The 16,828-nt window shown below is 43.8% G+C and overlaps 1 protein-coding gene across 6 annotated transcripts in view; it reads left to right on the forward strand.

The window, feature by feature from the left end:
* Positions 1–16,828, forward strand: part of DYNC1I1 (dynein cytoplasmic 1 intermediate chain 1) — a 235,578-nt gene that overhangs the window by 149,460 nt on the left and 69,290 nt on the right. For all 6 annotated transcript variants that reach the window (XM_063123101.1, XM_063123117.1, XM_063123132.1 and 3 more), the window contains exon 11: positions 12,266–12,412. In XM_063123101.1, the coding sequence (XP_062979171.1) occupies positions 12,266–12,412 (147 nt within the window). The remainder of the gene's footprint in view (positions 1–12,265; positions 12,413–16,828) is intronic.

Raw genomic sequence — 16,828 nt, forward strand, 5'->3', positions numbered from 1 at the left:
CCTGACCATACCTGCCCTTGATGCCAGCTCTGCCATCATACATGATTTTATATATTTAGGGTGGATTCCTGCATTGAGCAGGGGGTTGGACTCGATGTAGGCCCCTTCCAACTCTGCTATTCTATGATTCTATGAGCCTTGGATGCTTGGAAACTTCAACAGATGAAGAACTCTATTGCTTATCTCCTGATAGGGGTGGATCATCAAGCATGTTACATCAGTCTTAGCATCTACAATGGCTCTGGTGCTTATTACTGTATAAGCCTAAACTGTTAATGACTAGGCTGAATAGACTTGGAAAAAACTGTGTCCCTATTTATTATTCATTGAAACAGAGTTTTAAAAAAATGAAGAAAATGCCATCTATGACTAGGATTGTCATCCTGGTTTATTATTGACTTATTTATTTAGGAAATTTTTAAAGTGGCTTTCAATAAAATATACCCAAAGAAATGTGAAAACAATAATCTCATCAATAAAACAATGAAAACAAAACAAAACAAATACTTTCCAATAGCAGTGGCGAACGGTAATTACCACCCAAACTGGCATGATCATTAGATGGAAACAAACCTGAATAAAAACTTTTCCAAGGGTCACTTAAACAGACCAATTTCCTTTATTTGGTGGGTTTTGTGCGGCAGATGGTTTCTCATTCTTGGGGCTAAACTGAAAAGTCTTCGTAGCTGTTGCCACCGTTTTACAGTAGTAGGCATTTGCAAAAAGTCGTTGCTAGTGGAGCTCAGTGTGTGGGAGGGGGCATATGGTTCCATTTATGATATTCTGTGCTTACTTTTCTCTGTATTCTTTCATCTTCCCCCACCCCAAGCTTAATAAAAAATAAAATAAAAATTCCCGTAATCCGCTTGGAGTGACTCTATATCCCTATGGCCCTACTGTTTCTTCTCTCCCTTACTGGGCCCTGTAGTTCTGTAACTAGGTATGTGTCGGTGTGTTTGGAGGGGTGTGTGTAGAAACCATTATCACTGCCTTTACAACTACATGTTTTATTGCCCCTCCTCAAATGGAGTGGTCTATGCTACTGGCATGTCTGGGTTTTACTTATCTATACTTATCTCCCAAACGATCAAGATAGCTCAATGCAATGTTCAATTAATTTTAGATTATTTCTAATTACTCACTGACACGACTTGTAAATGATACATTAGTGGAAGGGATGGCTTTGGGCAAATATAATAGTCTGTCAGTCTTCCCCATAAGCTATAATTAAATCAAAAGATAAGAAGAGATTACTGTAATTATTTTGACAGTGAACTGATAGAAGTGTGCCCAAGTGACACAGATTGAAGAGCAGCAAATGTCAGTCGCTTAGAAACAATTAGGGTAAAGCAAGGAATGTAAACATGTGCTTATCTATCGTTAGATTTCCTCTGGGCTACTTGCTAAAATTGCCCAGATCATTGATAAGGTCTTAAGGTTCAACCAAACTCTGCACACAGGGGGACTTAGATGACTGCAGTGATTGTACGTAATTTGTAAACTAGTTGGCCTTGTAGTTTGGAAACCATCAGAGTCCAGTTTGGTTTTCAGAGAAGATTAGAGCAGCAGCAACAGGTTTTAGATCACGTGTTGGCACAGACATTAGAATGCAATACTTGCTCTTTCCACAATAAAAAAATCCAAAACAAATAAAATTTATTAGAGCAGCTTTTGTGTGCAGAAACACAGACAAGCTCCTACATATTCCTTTTAGGCCAACATGTTAGATAATGCATTTATATTGTATTTCTTTAGCTACCTTGTTAGTCTGCCAGATGAACAGTTCTGTGTAACCGAAAAGCTTGCATATTTCTGCACCAGCACAATTTTGATCAAATGAAACATATACGTACTAGACAAATATATTTATTGATCTTTCCTGGGTCTTTCAGGGCATTAACACAGGACATATTTTATTGTTGTTGCTGTTGCTGCATTTATATCCTGCCTTTTTCACCTATTGCAAGGACCCAAAAGCGGCTTCCATGATCCTTCCCCTCTCGGTTTTATCCTCTAAACAACCCTGTGCAATAGGTTAGGTTGAGAGTCAGTGGCTGGCCCAAAATCACCCTGTAGCTTCATGGCTGAGTTGGGACTAGAACCCAGATCTCTTGAGTCCCAGTCCAACACTCTAACCACTACACTACACTGGCTGTCATGTACCTTGATCTTCAATAGGATACTAATAGGAAACATCAGGCCTTCGTCTCTCTACTTCCCTTCCCATTGCTCCAGTGCAATTTTGTGTTGTTCTTAGATGCTGCCAGTCCCCTTATCCAAGACGTCACATATCCTTATGATAATAAACATATGGAATATCATAAAGGAACGTAGTGGTTGAGAACGGGATGCCAAAGGCTGCTAAGAGTGGCAAATGATAAACCAAGGGTAGCAGGTGAGGTAGCTAGTCTATATGGCCTACGTAGCATGATTTTAAGCAGGTTTACTCAGAAACTAGTCCCATGGAGTTACTACCTATTAAGTTTGCATAGTGTGAGGAAGAGGTGTTCCTATGACATCTGACAGACAAATAACATTCATCAGTATTTTTACTATGCCGCTTGTTAGTGTCTTATGTAATGCATTAGGGATTCCAACAAAAAAACTCATCCCTGAGGTAAACGGAAGCTAACTCAGGATTTTAATATTTCGTTCCAATCTGGAAGAAGTGAAGAGTAAAAGTGTTTAGAAAGGAACTGTATAGCCAAACTTTTGTTTGAGCTTAGTTACAGACACATTTTGAATTATTACAGACAATTCATTATGACTTATCACACCGAGTTCCATAACTTGGAGGAAGCCCAAACCCAACTGAGTTAACACAGGGATTGAGTTACCACTTACTTAAGAGGAGGGTGGTCTCACCAGGGCAGAATGGAGTTCATTAACAGGCTGAAGAGCTTCCTTTGTAGCTACCTGTGTTGTACTTAACCCTTTTAACACCAGATGTTTCGTTCAATCAAAGATTTTTTGACAAAAATGAAGAGTGAGAATTGTGGCATTGTATGACTGGCTTTGAAAAAAAGAAAGAAAATGATGTATTATTATTATTGTTGTATCAGTGGACATGCTGCAAGTTAAAAGGTGCAAGAAGCATTGCTTCCTATCAATTAACTGTGGCAAAATAAGACATTTTCCCTAATGGTTGCTGCTTTCCAGTTTTTCTGTCTTTTATAAAAGAAAATTGCTTGTTTGAGACATTTGGTCTATTGACTGACTACACGTCCATGCAACATGACTTGAGAAGGACAGGAGGGAATTTTTAAAGCTGCTGTACATGACCCATGGTGTGCTTCTGCTTAAATTTGTGGTTTTAAATAATGTCAGGACTCCTCAGAGATGTGCATGACTACTCTTTGTAAGATTAAAAACAAAGTTGTATCTTTGCACTGATGTTTCTGGAACATATTGTACAGAATGCTAAAATACCTTCTATGTGGTTCCATATGGTGCTCATCAAAACTCAGTTCGCTTTATTTCTTATTGAAAATTTTGTTAATTTGTGAATTATTGGAACTGTATGTTGGTTTGCAAGTTATAAAATGGGAATACACTAACCTCTAGTCTTGGTACTAGCCCATAGAAATGAAAAGAATGATGCAAGTCTAAGAGCTCAGTGATTCTGTCCTTAAGTCTTCCAAGAAAAAAAGAAGACCCTGAAGTCATTAGATTGGCCTGTGTATGAAAAGATGGGAGGGAAACCCCTCCGTCCCCCATCCTGGCAGATAAAAAAAATGGAATGAGTTTAAAATCACTTTTATGATGGGGTGAAGCAAGTGAGCCAATCTACATGCCATCAAAAAAAATATTATGTATGCTGTTATGATTCTGATTTTTTTAAAATGTTAATACCCACAGATATCTGGGGAAGTGTCTGTTGTGAAAATGCACATTGAAAAAGAAAAGCGCTGGGATAAGAGAGCTACCAACTTCAAATCTTATCTCAACCACAAACTCACTACGTGGCCTTAGCTTCAGACCTCCCCCACTGCCATTTGCAATATGAGAATAATAGTAGCCTAAGGTAGTATAGCGTATATTATTATTATTATTATTATTATTATTATTATTATTATTATTATTATTATTAGTGTTATTATAAAGATGACAGAGATAATGTATATATAGCACTTTAAACATGTGATATATTTGAGTGATCTTTATTATTAAATAGTGTAATGTATCTTTGAGGCCTATTCCATCAGTTCAGCTCTGGCAGATTATTTTCTGAGGGATAACAGTGACCCAGTTTATGAGAGCAACAGAAGTGTTATTTGTTAGCCAGTGATGCAAACATCCCTGACTACTCTTTGTACTTCTTATCACAACCCTTGATAACTTTTTCTCTACACATCCAGGGATTCAGGCTTCCAGAACTTTCCTTGGTTTCAGGGACGGTTTCTCCACATACAACCCTCCAGGTTTCTCTTGAGATGCATGGGACATACACTCCAATTTTCTGTTACCATGGTGGTCAAATGACTGAATTTCAGATACATTTTTCTCACAGATGATTGATGGATGCAGATATGAATATTTATTTGTTCCATCCATTTGCCCTTTCCCTTGTTTAGGATTCAGAAGCTCCATTTAAAGCAGACTGTATGTGAAGAAAATGGCTGTTCTTTGGAAAACACAGAGATTGGGATCTGACGCTCCCCATAGCAGAGATACAGTGCACTTGAACAGTAGTTCTGCTGCATACCTGCATTATAAACTTTGCCCTGAAGTCTCTGGATTTCCTGACACACCATTCTCCTCCTTTCAAGGACTTAGTACTTTTTCAATAAAAAATAAATTCAATTTGTGGCTCTATTTCAAGTCAGTTGGTTTGATGGTATAAGTAGAGCGGTACCAGTTTTGGATTTAGAGAGCTGTGTGGCTGCGTTTCTTTTCATGTGGTTGCCTGAGACATTCTTAGAAACCCCAAACATTTTTGAAGATCCTCAACTGGAGACATTCACAATTCTCCCCTCCCTTTTTACCATTAATCCTTCATGTTTTAACAAGCACTGAAGTTAAGGCAGCCTACACTCTTTCCTGTCAAATCGCCCTCCTTTCCTATATTATTTCTCTTGAATAAAGCAATCCGCTTCCTCCAGTCCTTGCTCTTGTAAATCAAAGGGACAGATGTCAACACATGCCATGTGGAAGTATAAACTTCCTTTTTTTTTTAATTAAATAGGATTTTTGACATTTGGTTTGAAGTGTTTGTTGTTGTTTTTGATTAAAAGAAATCTATGCAAAGGCTACCAACTTTTTATTTTTTATTTTAGTAAAAGCTGGTGTTCCCCCTCCCCCCCCCCCCCCCGTGATGCCACAAATAATTTCCAGCTCCAAAATTTTTCTGATATCCTTCCATAGCTCTTCGGTAGAAGATAAGACAATGCAGCCTGAGTTAAATCTGCCCACATCTGGAAGAATTATCACTTTTGAAGAGACATAATCACAAAGATTCTGCTTTTTATTGAAATAAATGTTTGATGCCTTTCGCTTTGAAATATTTGGTACTTCACATTAAATATATTTTTAAGGTGAAAAACCAAACGAAAACACACAAAAAAATTGGCGTGCTGATCCCTATAGTCCAGTTAGAGCCCTGTCTCTGACATTGGTCAGCAATACATTTGTGGGAAAGGGAATAATATACCTCTACATCTATCATGATTTTGTAAAGCTTTATCAATTTCTCCTATATAAGGGTGCTTCCTGAAGAGACTTTTAAAGTGAACATAAAAAGAGCCATGCTGGATCAGACCAAGGGTCCATCTAGTCCAGCACAGTGGCCAACAAGCTGTTGACCGTCAAAGAGGGCATGGTACAACAACACTCTCCCACCCATGTTCCCCAACAACTAGTTTATACAGGCTTACTGCCTCTGATACTGGAGATTGCACTTAGCTGTCAGAACTAAGACCCATTGATAGCTTTTTCCTCCGAGAATTTATCCAACCCCTTTTTAAAGCCATCCAATTTGGTGGCCATCACCACATCTTGTAGTTGTGAATTCCAGAGTTTAACTATGTGCTACGTGAAGAAGTACTTCCTTTTATCTGTCCTGAATCTCCCACCAATCAGCTTCATGGTATAACCCTGGGTTCTAGTATTATGGGAGAGGGAGAAAAAATGTCTCCCTATCCACATTCTCCACATCATGCATAATTTTTTATCTGTCTATCAAGTCAAGCGCCATTACCCTGCTTCATTCATGGAATTTTTCAAAAATGGGCTTCTTTAGATTAAAGGGAAATTGCATCCGCATATTGGCGCTTTGATTCCAGCTCTTCTTACACAGCTGCAATGAGCTGAATTATATGGGAGGAGAGGGGTGACCATGTGGTCTGTAACTGAAAACTTTGCTGCTAATAGTATTGAATGGGACAACGGCCTCTAGTAGGTGTTTTGTAGTGCAACTTCCCCTGCATACAGTAGGAAATCGCAACACATGTCAGAAGAATTGGGATATCCAAGTTTGTTTGTTTTTTAAACGGATTAACTAGGGTAAGGAGTGGGAGACATACAGGAAGTTCACATCATCGTCAAAAGGACCCGCAAACTTCTATGAGTGGCTAGTCATGTGCACGCCTTATTTTGCTTGTTCAAAGAAGCCCATTGACTTTGACACATAACTCTCCTGTGTTTTCCCACTGCTGCTTCTGTCTTTTTCCTTCTTTGTTAAGGAGAAAAATATGAAATTACTGCACATTGCCTTCTGATTGGTAGTATTAGGAGACCTCTGTTTGGAAGCACCTTAACTCTAAGCTAAAAATTAAAATGTTTTGTTCCATTTGGCAGTGACCTGGAAAAAACAACAACTCTCAATCAAATAGATCATTCTCCTCCAGTACCTAGAAAATCTAAATTCTAGATTCTGGAGTTTTGTTCATTGCGATCCATTTCAAATGTCCATTCTTTTTTATTCAGTATCCAGAAAATCTAGTTTTGGAAACTAAATTCTAGAGTTTAGTTCTTTATGACCCACTGAAGATATCTTACATGGGCTCAAAAAGGACTGAAATAGCTCAGCCTTTTCCAGATGTCTCTAGGCTCTTTCTGACACCATATGGTGTTGTAGAGGCCACCATGTCCACCTCCCACCCCAAATCATGATTAGCATTGACCACTTCTGTACTTCTTTTATATTTAGATTGTTGTTTTCTTTGTCTGTAGCTGGAAATATTTCTGAACTCTTCGTATTTCCAGAGCCCACAATTGAAATATTATTTCACGGCCCACAAAATACCCCAGGGAGAGAGATTTCTGAAGAAGACACTTCACCAAATGTAAATCTAAATCTCATATTAGAGTAATTTTTATTTAACACTCCTCTCCAGAAGGGCCCAGCCAATGACTGGCAGAAAGCCATCCCTATACATGAAGACCAGCATATGCAGCCAGTTCGCTCTCTCCATGTGTACGTCAGATGTGGGTCCCGAGGGCAGGCTTTTCATCGATGATAATGCAGATGACTAGCTGTTGTGAGCATATTCATCTGCAGTTAAGGGGATGTGCCATCACTAATCCAAATCTGGCCTGCATTAATTTTCCAAAATAAAAAACAGCCTCACAAGGCACAAAATGAACTTCTGAAGAGCTGTAAGTACTGTACACAGTGATATATAGGCAGGGCAAAAAAGAAATAAGAGAACACAGCAAGAGTTTTGTTGGACTGGACCAAGAGTCCATTTAGTCTAGCATTCTGTTCCATCAACAGCCAGCTGGAAGCCTGTGGAAAGCTTAGTATGTACCCTCAAAATAAGCAAGATAATCACTTCTATTTAATTTGGGCTATTTCTTCCCTAGTGTTAAAAAGTACCAAATGAATAGACTTTTCAGAAGAATGTAACCCAACCAAATCACACTGGCATAGACCCAAAGCTGCCATTGCTGATTATGGCAAATTGACAGCGCAAGTACATAGTGCTCCTTCTTCTTCAGCCATTGCCTTATTTAGTGAGGAACCTCTTCCGCTATAACAGAACCCAGGATTGTCGTCGTCGTCTTCTTCTTCTTCTTCTTCTTCTTCTTCTTCTTCTTCTTCTTCTTCTTCTTCTTCTTCTTCTTCTTCTTCTTCTTCTTCTTCTTCTTCTTCTTCTTCTTCATCTTCTTCTTCTCCTCCTCCTCCTCCTCCTCCTCCTCCTTCTCCTTTTCCTTCTCCTTCTCCTTTTTCTTCTTCTTGTATATCTGTTCTTCATTCCCAGTTTCACACGTGTGGAACACATGCTGAATGTGATACTGATATGATCTGGTAATTCAGTTGTTGGAGCTTTTGTACATTAGAAGGATGCATGTATTAGACAGGAAGATGACATGAAACTGATGTGCCATGTAATCATTCCAAAGAGAGATTGACGTGGAACTTTAGGCAGACACATCCATCAAGTTCATGGAGCCCCGGAAGAGCTTTGCAATCTGGATGCACGTCTGCCTTAGCTCTACAGACAGATCTCCCTTGCTAGATCAGGGTCCGGGAGTCTCCGGCGTGCTTTTTCCTTGGAAACAAACCTGTAAAGCAGTGTACATGGCTTTCTAGATGTCTCGGCCTACAGCTCTCATCTTCCTTGACCATTGGCTATGCTGGCTGGGGTTGATGTGAGTTGTAGGCCAAAATATCTGGGCGGGCCACAGGTTGCCCATCTCTGTATAGGCTTTCCTGAACTTCCCATTACTCAGGAAAAGCAACATGTAACTTCAATGTCTCTTGAAGAAGCCTCCATGCTGGTTTCTTCAAGGTATCTTTTGCTTGTGTGTGGAGTAGCCAGGGTTATTTCTGTCGAACCATCAGTGAAGCCTGACAGCCGCTTGGAAGAGTGTAACCAGCACTGAAGTTATTGGGTTTGAAAATCCTCCACCTATTGTCACTTCCATAAAGGGTTTGTCATTAGTGGTGAAACGTGTGGTGGTCTGATTAAAACAACTCTTTTTAAGCTTTGATATGAAAAGATAATGCATTAGATCTGGGTTTTGAGAGTTGTCGCAATTTGTCAAAATGGAATGGCAGTTGCACAATCGCTGATTTTTAAGGGCTCTTTGCTTTCTGTGCCACTGTCACAATGGGTATTTCTGCAGAAAAACTTGTGACAAGGGGCACCATTTGAAAAAATGATGAAAACCATATTTTTTATGTTGCACTTGACCATTGTGTAATGATAATACTGCAGATCTTAATGGGTTTGGTGTTGAGGTAGGAACTAATAGAATCAGAGGAACACATGAAACTTTTAATGGACTTAAAAGGGAATCAGGGATGTTAGGTGGGTGTTCTTATTTCACATAGGCATGTGCTCCGCTCCGATTAGAAGCGCAGAAGCAGGAGCGAATTGGCCTGGTCCACCTTGCCCAGAGGCGGAGTAGAAGCGGACCGCGGACCCCTAGAAGCAAGGCGAAGAGAAGCGGCCATTTTCGGAGCGCTCCTCTTTCCGCGGTCCGGTCCGATCGCCATCTTGAAACATTTCGCCCATAGGATTGCATTGCGGAAAAGAAAGGGGGATAACTGTGTTGTTTTTGAAGCTATCTTTCTTGTGCTTAGAGAGTCGTGGATGGGGGTTATTTTGAGCCTACTCTCAGCTCTCTGCGTGGTGCGGTTCGCTTGCTAGAATTTTTTTAAAAACCGACAGGAAAAATACCTTTTCCGAAGGGCTGAGGGGCAGAGTCAACTCCCGGTCATGATCACATGATCCCAAAGTTGGAGGAGGGGATAGGCAAAACGGGTAACTTGGGATTCTGGGAAACTTCTCTTTCTACTCTGAACGGAGTTTTCCCAGTGTTTTTTTAAAACAGTAGCTCCACCAAATGCACAAATACAACCTGAAATCATACTAACAGATAGGAAAACACACAGCAGTGCTACCCACCCTAACTTTGGGGAACAACTGAATACATGTGGTGCAAGGGGATGAGCTCCCCTAGGGCATCCCATGTGGACGTGCCCCCACTCTCTCCTGTACTTGGAGGGCCATCAGAGCCCTCCAAAGAGAGTAACCCGGTGGAGCAATGCCTATCATGAGTTGAAGTGACAGCTTTACTCCTCAGTAGAGCTCTTGTGGTGGAGCAATGGCTTTCATGAGTTGAACTGACAGCGTTGCTTCTTAAAAGACTGGTCACTAGGACCAGTCAAATTGGCAGCTGCTTCCCCCTCCCCTGGGCACGTCTCCCTATTACTGGTAAAAGACAGATATAGCCTTTTTAAAAAAGTTCTTCTTGTTGTTTATTCAGCAACACTGTTGCTTTTAATTCCACCCCTCCTTCGTTTATTTATTTATTTATTTATTTATTCCATTTTATATGCATTACTGGCTTATCCTTGGCTCACTTCCTTATGCCCCCAGAAATGTCTGCTGCCTGCCTGCCTTCCCTCCCTCCTCCCCTGCCCTCCTCGCAGGGATGTTGTGTGTGTCTGGCTTTGGCTCGGGGAGAAGTCCTTCCTGCACTCAATTAGACTTTTGGAAGTTCCAAATCCATTTTTCAAGTGTGGAAGAAGATTCATCTCTCTACTCCCCAATTCATGGCATGTTGGGATTTCCTTTGAAATGGCCCGATTGAGCTGTCTGCAGGTTTAAGCTCCGCCAAAAATCAGGGGATGATGGGACTGCCTTGAGTCTGGGCGTGCGTGTGTATCCCTGGATAAGCTATCATGGTGGCGAGTTTGAGATTTTTCACGTGCAAATTAACAGAGCTATCGAAAGGGGTGTGAATGGGGTGCCCGATTTTCATAAATTCCCCAAAAATCAGGGGATGATGGGACTGCCTTGAGTCTGGGCATGCGTGTGTATCCCTGGATAAGCTATCATGGTGGCGAGTTTGAGATTTTTCACATACAAATTGATGGAGCTATTGAAAGGGGTGTGAATGGGGTGCCCGATTTTCATAAATTCCCCAAAAATCAGGGGATGATGGGGATGATCAGGGGATGATGATTGCCTTGAGTCTTGGCGTGCGTGCGTATACCTCCATGAGGTGTCATGGTGCCAAACTTGAGGTTTCTAACTTTCACAGAAAAAAAGTTGTATACTTTTTTAGCTTAATGCAAGCCTATGGGGGCGGGGGAAATGGAGCTCCGATCCGGATCCGGAGCTCCACAGCGGAGCAGAGCGGACATGGGCGAAGCGGGGGCGGGGCGGAGTGGCCCGATCCGCAAATCGCAGATCTGGAAGTGAAGCGCAGCGGGGGGGTCCGTGCACACCCCTACAAACAAGGATTCGGAGTGGACCATTCAAAAACAGTGATTACTGTATGAAACTGACATGATAAAATGTGCACACCCCTAATTTCACAGTCTTGGCTCTGGCTCACACAAACCAGAGTTTCAATGTCCTTTTCTAAGATTGTTTTGAAAAGGATAAAAATCGAAGTTTGACACACACCAATTTTTTTGTCATTTGGGTTCTTACAGGCAGTTCAACACATACCTATTTATCACTTGGGAAATGCAGCATCCAGTGATGGCTTGCATGTGTAAGTAAGACACCCCCAATCCAGCACTCAAACATAATGGTGTTCAATGGAGTTTCTTCATATAGTCATCCATAAGTGATTGAGTGTTGAGTAATCAAGTGAAACACATGCCCTTCTGACCTGGAAATTGTTATCTGCTCTGCTCCTGGATTTGGTCCGGATGAGTGAAGCTTCCAGGGAGAGGTTGCACTTTGCTTCACTGCTGAGACCAAGGCAGCCAGAACATTGGAAAGGAAGAAAGACAACTGTGAGCTGTCTTTTGAGGGAAGAACTGTGTGGCAGGACCAGCCCTGGCCTCCTCACCGGGACATTGCTATCTGCTCTACTCTCACATTTGGTCTGGGGGTTTCCAGGGAGGGATTGATCTTCACCCAAATCCAAGGCCAAGATAGCTTGATCCTGAGAAGACATCAGGTTTAGGATGGGAATCCTTTGCTTTGTACTAGAACAGAAGATCTACATGTGGAAGCCCGCTCCTGCTGAGAATGTCAACAACTAAATTGTTTAGGATATACCTTTAAAAACACAGTCAGTGACCTGTGGGGAAGGGCAGTGACCTGTTTTTAAAGCCCTAAATAGTGGGAAGATGGGATATAAATGAGTTACATCAACCAAGCCACCAAGCAATATATATGTGTGAAACACCCTATCATTCTAAAAGTTTTGGGTTTCCAAAGAATGAGACATCAAAGAAATATTTGTCTCAGAATATTAATTCTAGGATTATTTTCTTAAATGGAAACAAAAGGAGACTTACAATTAAAATAAAGCCTTTTCATCTTTCTCTACCCATTTTTTCTTGTTGTTGTAGTCTTCTGTGATGTCTGTCTGCTTTGCCCGCTTTCATCCCAACCTGGTTGTTGGAGGGACCTATTCTGGCCAAATTGTGCTCTGGGATAACCGCAGTCACAGGAGGACGCCAGTTCAGCGCACACCCCTTTCTGCAGCTGCTCACACGGTAAAGAACGTTTTCTTTCTTTAAAAAGAAAAATATTAATAGAAATATTAATGGGAAGAAAATAACAGCATGCAACTTTGAAAAGGAAGTCATAGGGAAGACTAGTAGGATTGCAGATGTCTTCCCAAAGGCGGTGCTTGTGCCTTCAATTGCACTGGAGTACTAAGCCATTATGCTTCCTGTCCTACTGCTCCTCTGATCCTCTTGGTCCACCATTCTCCCCATCTATGGCCAGTAGTACAATAATTGTGCCCCATAAGAAGGCTGTGAGAAAAACCAATTGAAGAATGGGCCAGGAAGTGCTGCAGTTTTGTTTGTGAAGTTAAAGGTGGCATTTCAGGTTCTGGCAATACTGTATTGTAGATTGGGGTAGTCAATGTGATGCCCGTCGGCACCTTTGTGTCCCCCAGACACTTTTCTTGGCACCCACCCATCCCACTCTAAAAATAAATTAAAAACTACACATTTTCTTACGAGCAGCTGGGATTGCTATGAAATAGGTTTTTGCTGGTACTGAAAATTCTGGGTTCAAAGGAGTGGTTTAGGTTACTGGGACTAGGACTCCACCTTTGCCTTGTATGTAGTCTCTGGGGCAAATTACTTGTCCTTTCCCATGCCTCACCTGGCAGCCATTTTGTGGTGGTGCCCAAGACAGTTTCTCAGATTACCAAACGTGCCCACAGCCTAAAATGGTTGCTTATCCTTGTTGTTGATACATTCCATGCAAATTAACAAGAGGCCTACTGCACCTAGGGTGTCCACTTAAGCATTACCAAGAGAGGAAAAATGGTAAATTTTGCTTTAAAACAAGGTGCCTGGCTTGTTATAATTTATTTATTTATTTATTTATTTATTTATTACATTTCTATACCGCCCAATAGCCGAAGCTCTCTGGGCGGTTCACAAAAATTAAAACCACAGCAAAACACCCAACAGTTTAAAACACAATTACGAAATACAGTATAAAAAGCGCAACCAGGATAAAACCACACAGCAAAGTTGATATAGGATTAAAATACAGAGTTAAAACAGTAAAATTTAAATTTAAGTTAAAATTAAGTGTTAAAATACTGAGTGAATAAAAAGGTCTTCAGCTGGCGACGAAAGCAGTACAGTGTAGGCGCCAAGCGGACCTCTCTGGGGAGCTCGTTCCACAACCGGGGTGCCACAGCGGAGAAAGCCCTCCTCCTAGTAGCCACCTGCCTCACTTCCTTTGGCAGGGGCTCACGGAGAAGGCCCCCTGTAGATGATCTTAAGGTCCGGGTAGGTACATATGGGAGGAGGCGTTCCTTCAGATAACCTGGCCCCAAACCGTTTAGGGCTTTAAATGTTAATACCAGCACTTTGAATTGGGCCCGGACCTGGACTGGCAGCCAGTGAAGTTGTAAAAGGACTGGCGTAATGTGATCTCGCCGGCCAGTCCCTGTTAATAACCTTGCTGCCCTGTTTTGCACCAGTTGAAGTTTCCGGACCGTTTTCAAAGGCAGCCCCACGTATAACGCATTGCAGTAACCCAAACGAGAGGTTATCAGAGCATGGATAACTGTAGCTAAGCTATCTCTGTCCAGATAAGGGCGCAGCTGGTATATCAGCCTGAGCTGATAAAAGGTGCTCTTTGCCACTGAGTTCACCTGTGCCTCAAGTGACAGTTCTGGATCCAAGAGCACCCCCAAACTACGGACCCGATCCTTTAGGGGGAGTGCAACCCCGTCCAGGACAGGGCAAACATCACCTCGCCGGACAGAAGAACCACCCGCTAACAGTACCTCCGTCTTGTCTGGATTGAGTCTCAGTTTATTAGCCCTCATCCAGTCCATTACCGTGCCCAGACACTGGTTCAGAACAGCCACTGCCTCACCTGGGTTTGATGAAAAGGAAAGGTAGAGCTGGGTATCATCCGCATATTGATGACACCTCAGTCCACATCTCCGGATAACCTCCCCCAGCGGCTTCATGTATATGTTAAACAGCATAGGGGATAAGATAGAGCCCTGTGGAACCCCATGGCTTAGGTGCCACGGCACAGAGCAATAATCCCCCAGCACCACCTTCTGGAATCGGCCATCCAAGTAGGAGCGGAACCACTGCAACGCAGTACCTCCAACTCCCAGCTCAGACAACCTATCCAGAAGGATACCATGGTCGATGGTATCGAAGGCCGCTGAGAGGTCCAGGAGAACCAACAGGGTCGCACTCCCCCTGTCTCTCTCCCGACAGAGGTCATCCCACAGGGCGACCAAGGCAGTTTCCGTTCCAAAACCAGGCCTGAAGCCCGATTGAAATGGATCTAGATAATCCGTTTCATTCAAGAGTGCCTGGAGTTGTCCTGCAACCACCCGCTCAAGCACCTTGCCCAGGAAAGGGATATTAGCCACCGGCCTATAGTTGTTAACATCCTCCGGGTCCAGATTAGGCTTCTTCAGGAGTGGTCTAATTACCGCCTCTTTTAAAGAGGCCGGCACCACTCCCTCTCTCAAGGAGGCATTTACAACCTCCTGGACCCAGCCGGCGATCCCCTCCTTATTTGATGTAATGAGCCATGAGGGGCAAGGGTCAAGCACACAGGTGGTCGACCGGACTTGGCCAAGCACCTTGTCCACATCCTCGGGCCTCACTAACTGAAACTCATCCAATAAAACTGAACCGGACGGCGCTCTGAAAACCTCTACTAGTGGAGCTGCATTAAGTGTGGTGTCCAATTCATGACGAATCTGAGCGACTTTATCTTCAAAGTGCCGTGCAAATTTGTCACAGCGTGCTACCGAGGGTTCCACCATCTCTCGCCCTGGCCCAGAGTGTAACAGGCCGCGAACCACCCGGAAAAGCTCCGCCGGACGACACTGAGAAGACGCAATGCTGGTGGAAAAGAACTGCCTCTTTGCCACCCTCACCGCCACAGAGTAGGCTCGATAGTGAGCTCTAACCCGTGTTCGATCAGACCCAGCACGAGTCTTCCTCCACCTGCGTTCTAGCCGTCTCCCCTCTTGCTTCATCGCCCTCAGCTCAGGTGTATACCAAGGAGCTGACCGGGCTCTGCTCAGAGGGAGAGGATGCTTGGGCGCGATCGTGTCAACCGCCCGAGTCATCTCTGCATTCCACAGAGCGACCTGGGCTTCGACAGGAGCACCGGCCATACCAGCAGGAAAATCCCCCAGAGCCCTCTGGAATCCATCGGAGTCCATTAGCCTCCGGGGGCGGACCATTTTAATAGGCCCCCCACCCTTGCAGAGGGGAAAGGCCGCCGAGAGTCTAAACCTCAGTAGGAAGTGATCTGACCATGACAAGGGGGTAGATGTTAGTTCCCCCACTTCCAGATCACCATCCTCCTGCCCAGTCGAGAAAACCAGATCAAGCGTGTGTCCCTTTGCGTGTGTTGGGCCAATGACATGTTGAGACAGCCCCATGGTTGTCATGGCAGCCATGAAGTCCTGAGCCGCTCCAGAGACAGCAGCCTCGGCATGGAAGTTGAGATCCCCCAGAACCACCATCCTGGGGGTTCTCAACACCAGGTCCGAGACAACCTCCGTCAGCTCAGGCAGGGAGACTGTGGGGCAGCGGGGTGGACGGTACACCAGCAGAATCCCTAATCTGTCTCGAGTACCCAACACACAGTACAGACACTCAAGATCAGCACTCGACTGAACAGGAAGCCTAGAGAGGGAGATTGTATTCCTATAGATCACGGCAACCCCCCCTCCCCGGCCCTCGAGTCTGTGCTGGTGCTGCACCGAGTACCCAGGAGGGCAGAGCTGGGTGAGAGCAACCCCTCCCAGTTCCCCCACCCAGGTCTCAGTGATGCATACCAGGTCAGCCCCCTCATCCACAATCAGATCATGGATGAGAGAGATTTTGTTTTGGACTGACCTGGCATTCAGCAGCAGCACCACCAGACCCGAGAGCAAGCTGATAAGGCCGCCAGGAACCATCTGGTTTGGGGAAGGACTAGAAGAGGGGACAGCTGTAAGGAATCTGTCCCCTCTTCTCCTCATCTGGCCTGTTCCTCCCCCAGCACCATACCTCCCCCTACCCGTGACCACAGTTATGCAGGCACCCCCATATTCCCCAGAGCTCCCCAGGCACATATTAAAAATTATTTAAAAATTGATTAAAAGTTTTTTGAAAAATTGCTGTTGGTTGCTGGTCGGCTGGTGTTCTTCAAAACAGGGTGGCTCCTCTGTGCGACGCAAAGTCTGCGCGTCGCCGAGGCGCGCGCCGAGGCGCTGCCTCTGGCCGGCTGCAGCTTTACCTGTAAGCAAGGCGGGGCACTTGTCAGCAGATGTTCAGCAGCTGGGGGAAAGAGACTGCAGAGCCCAGGCTCCTGCAGCCCCAAGGTCTTCTCTCCCCACTGCAAGCAGCAAGCACACCCCACCTTCCCCTGGCCGGCTGCAGCTTTACCTGTAAGCAAGGCGGGGCACT

This window comes from Elgaria multicarinata, chromosome 1 (genome assembly GCF_023053635.1).
Source record: "Elgaria multicarinata webbii isolate HBS135686 ecotype San Diego chromosome 1, rElgMul1.1.pri, whole genome shotgun sequence".
Lineage (NCBI taxonomy): Eukaryota > Metazoa > Chordata > Lepidosauria > Squamata > Anguidae > Elgaria > Elgaria multicarinata.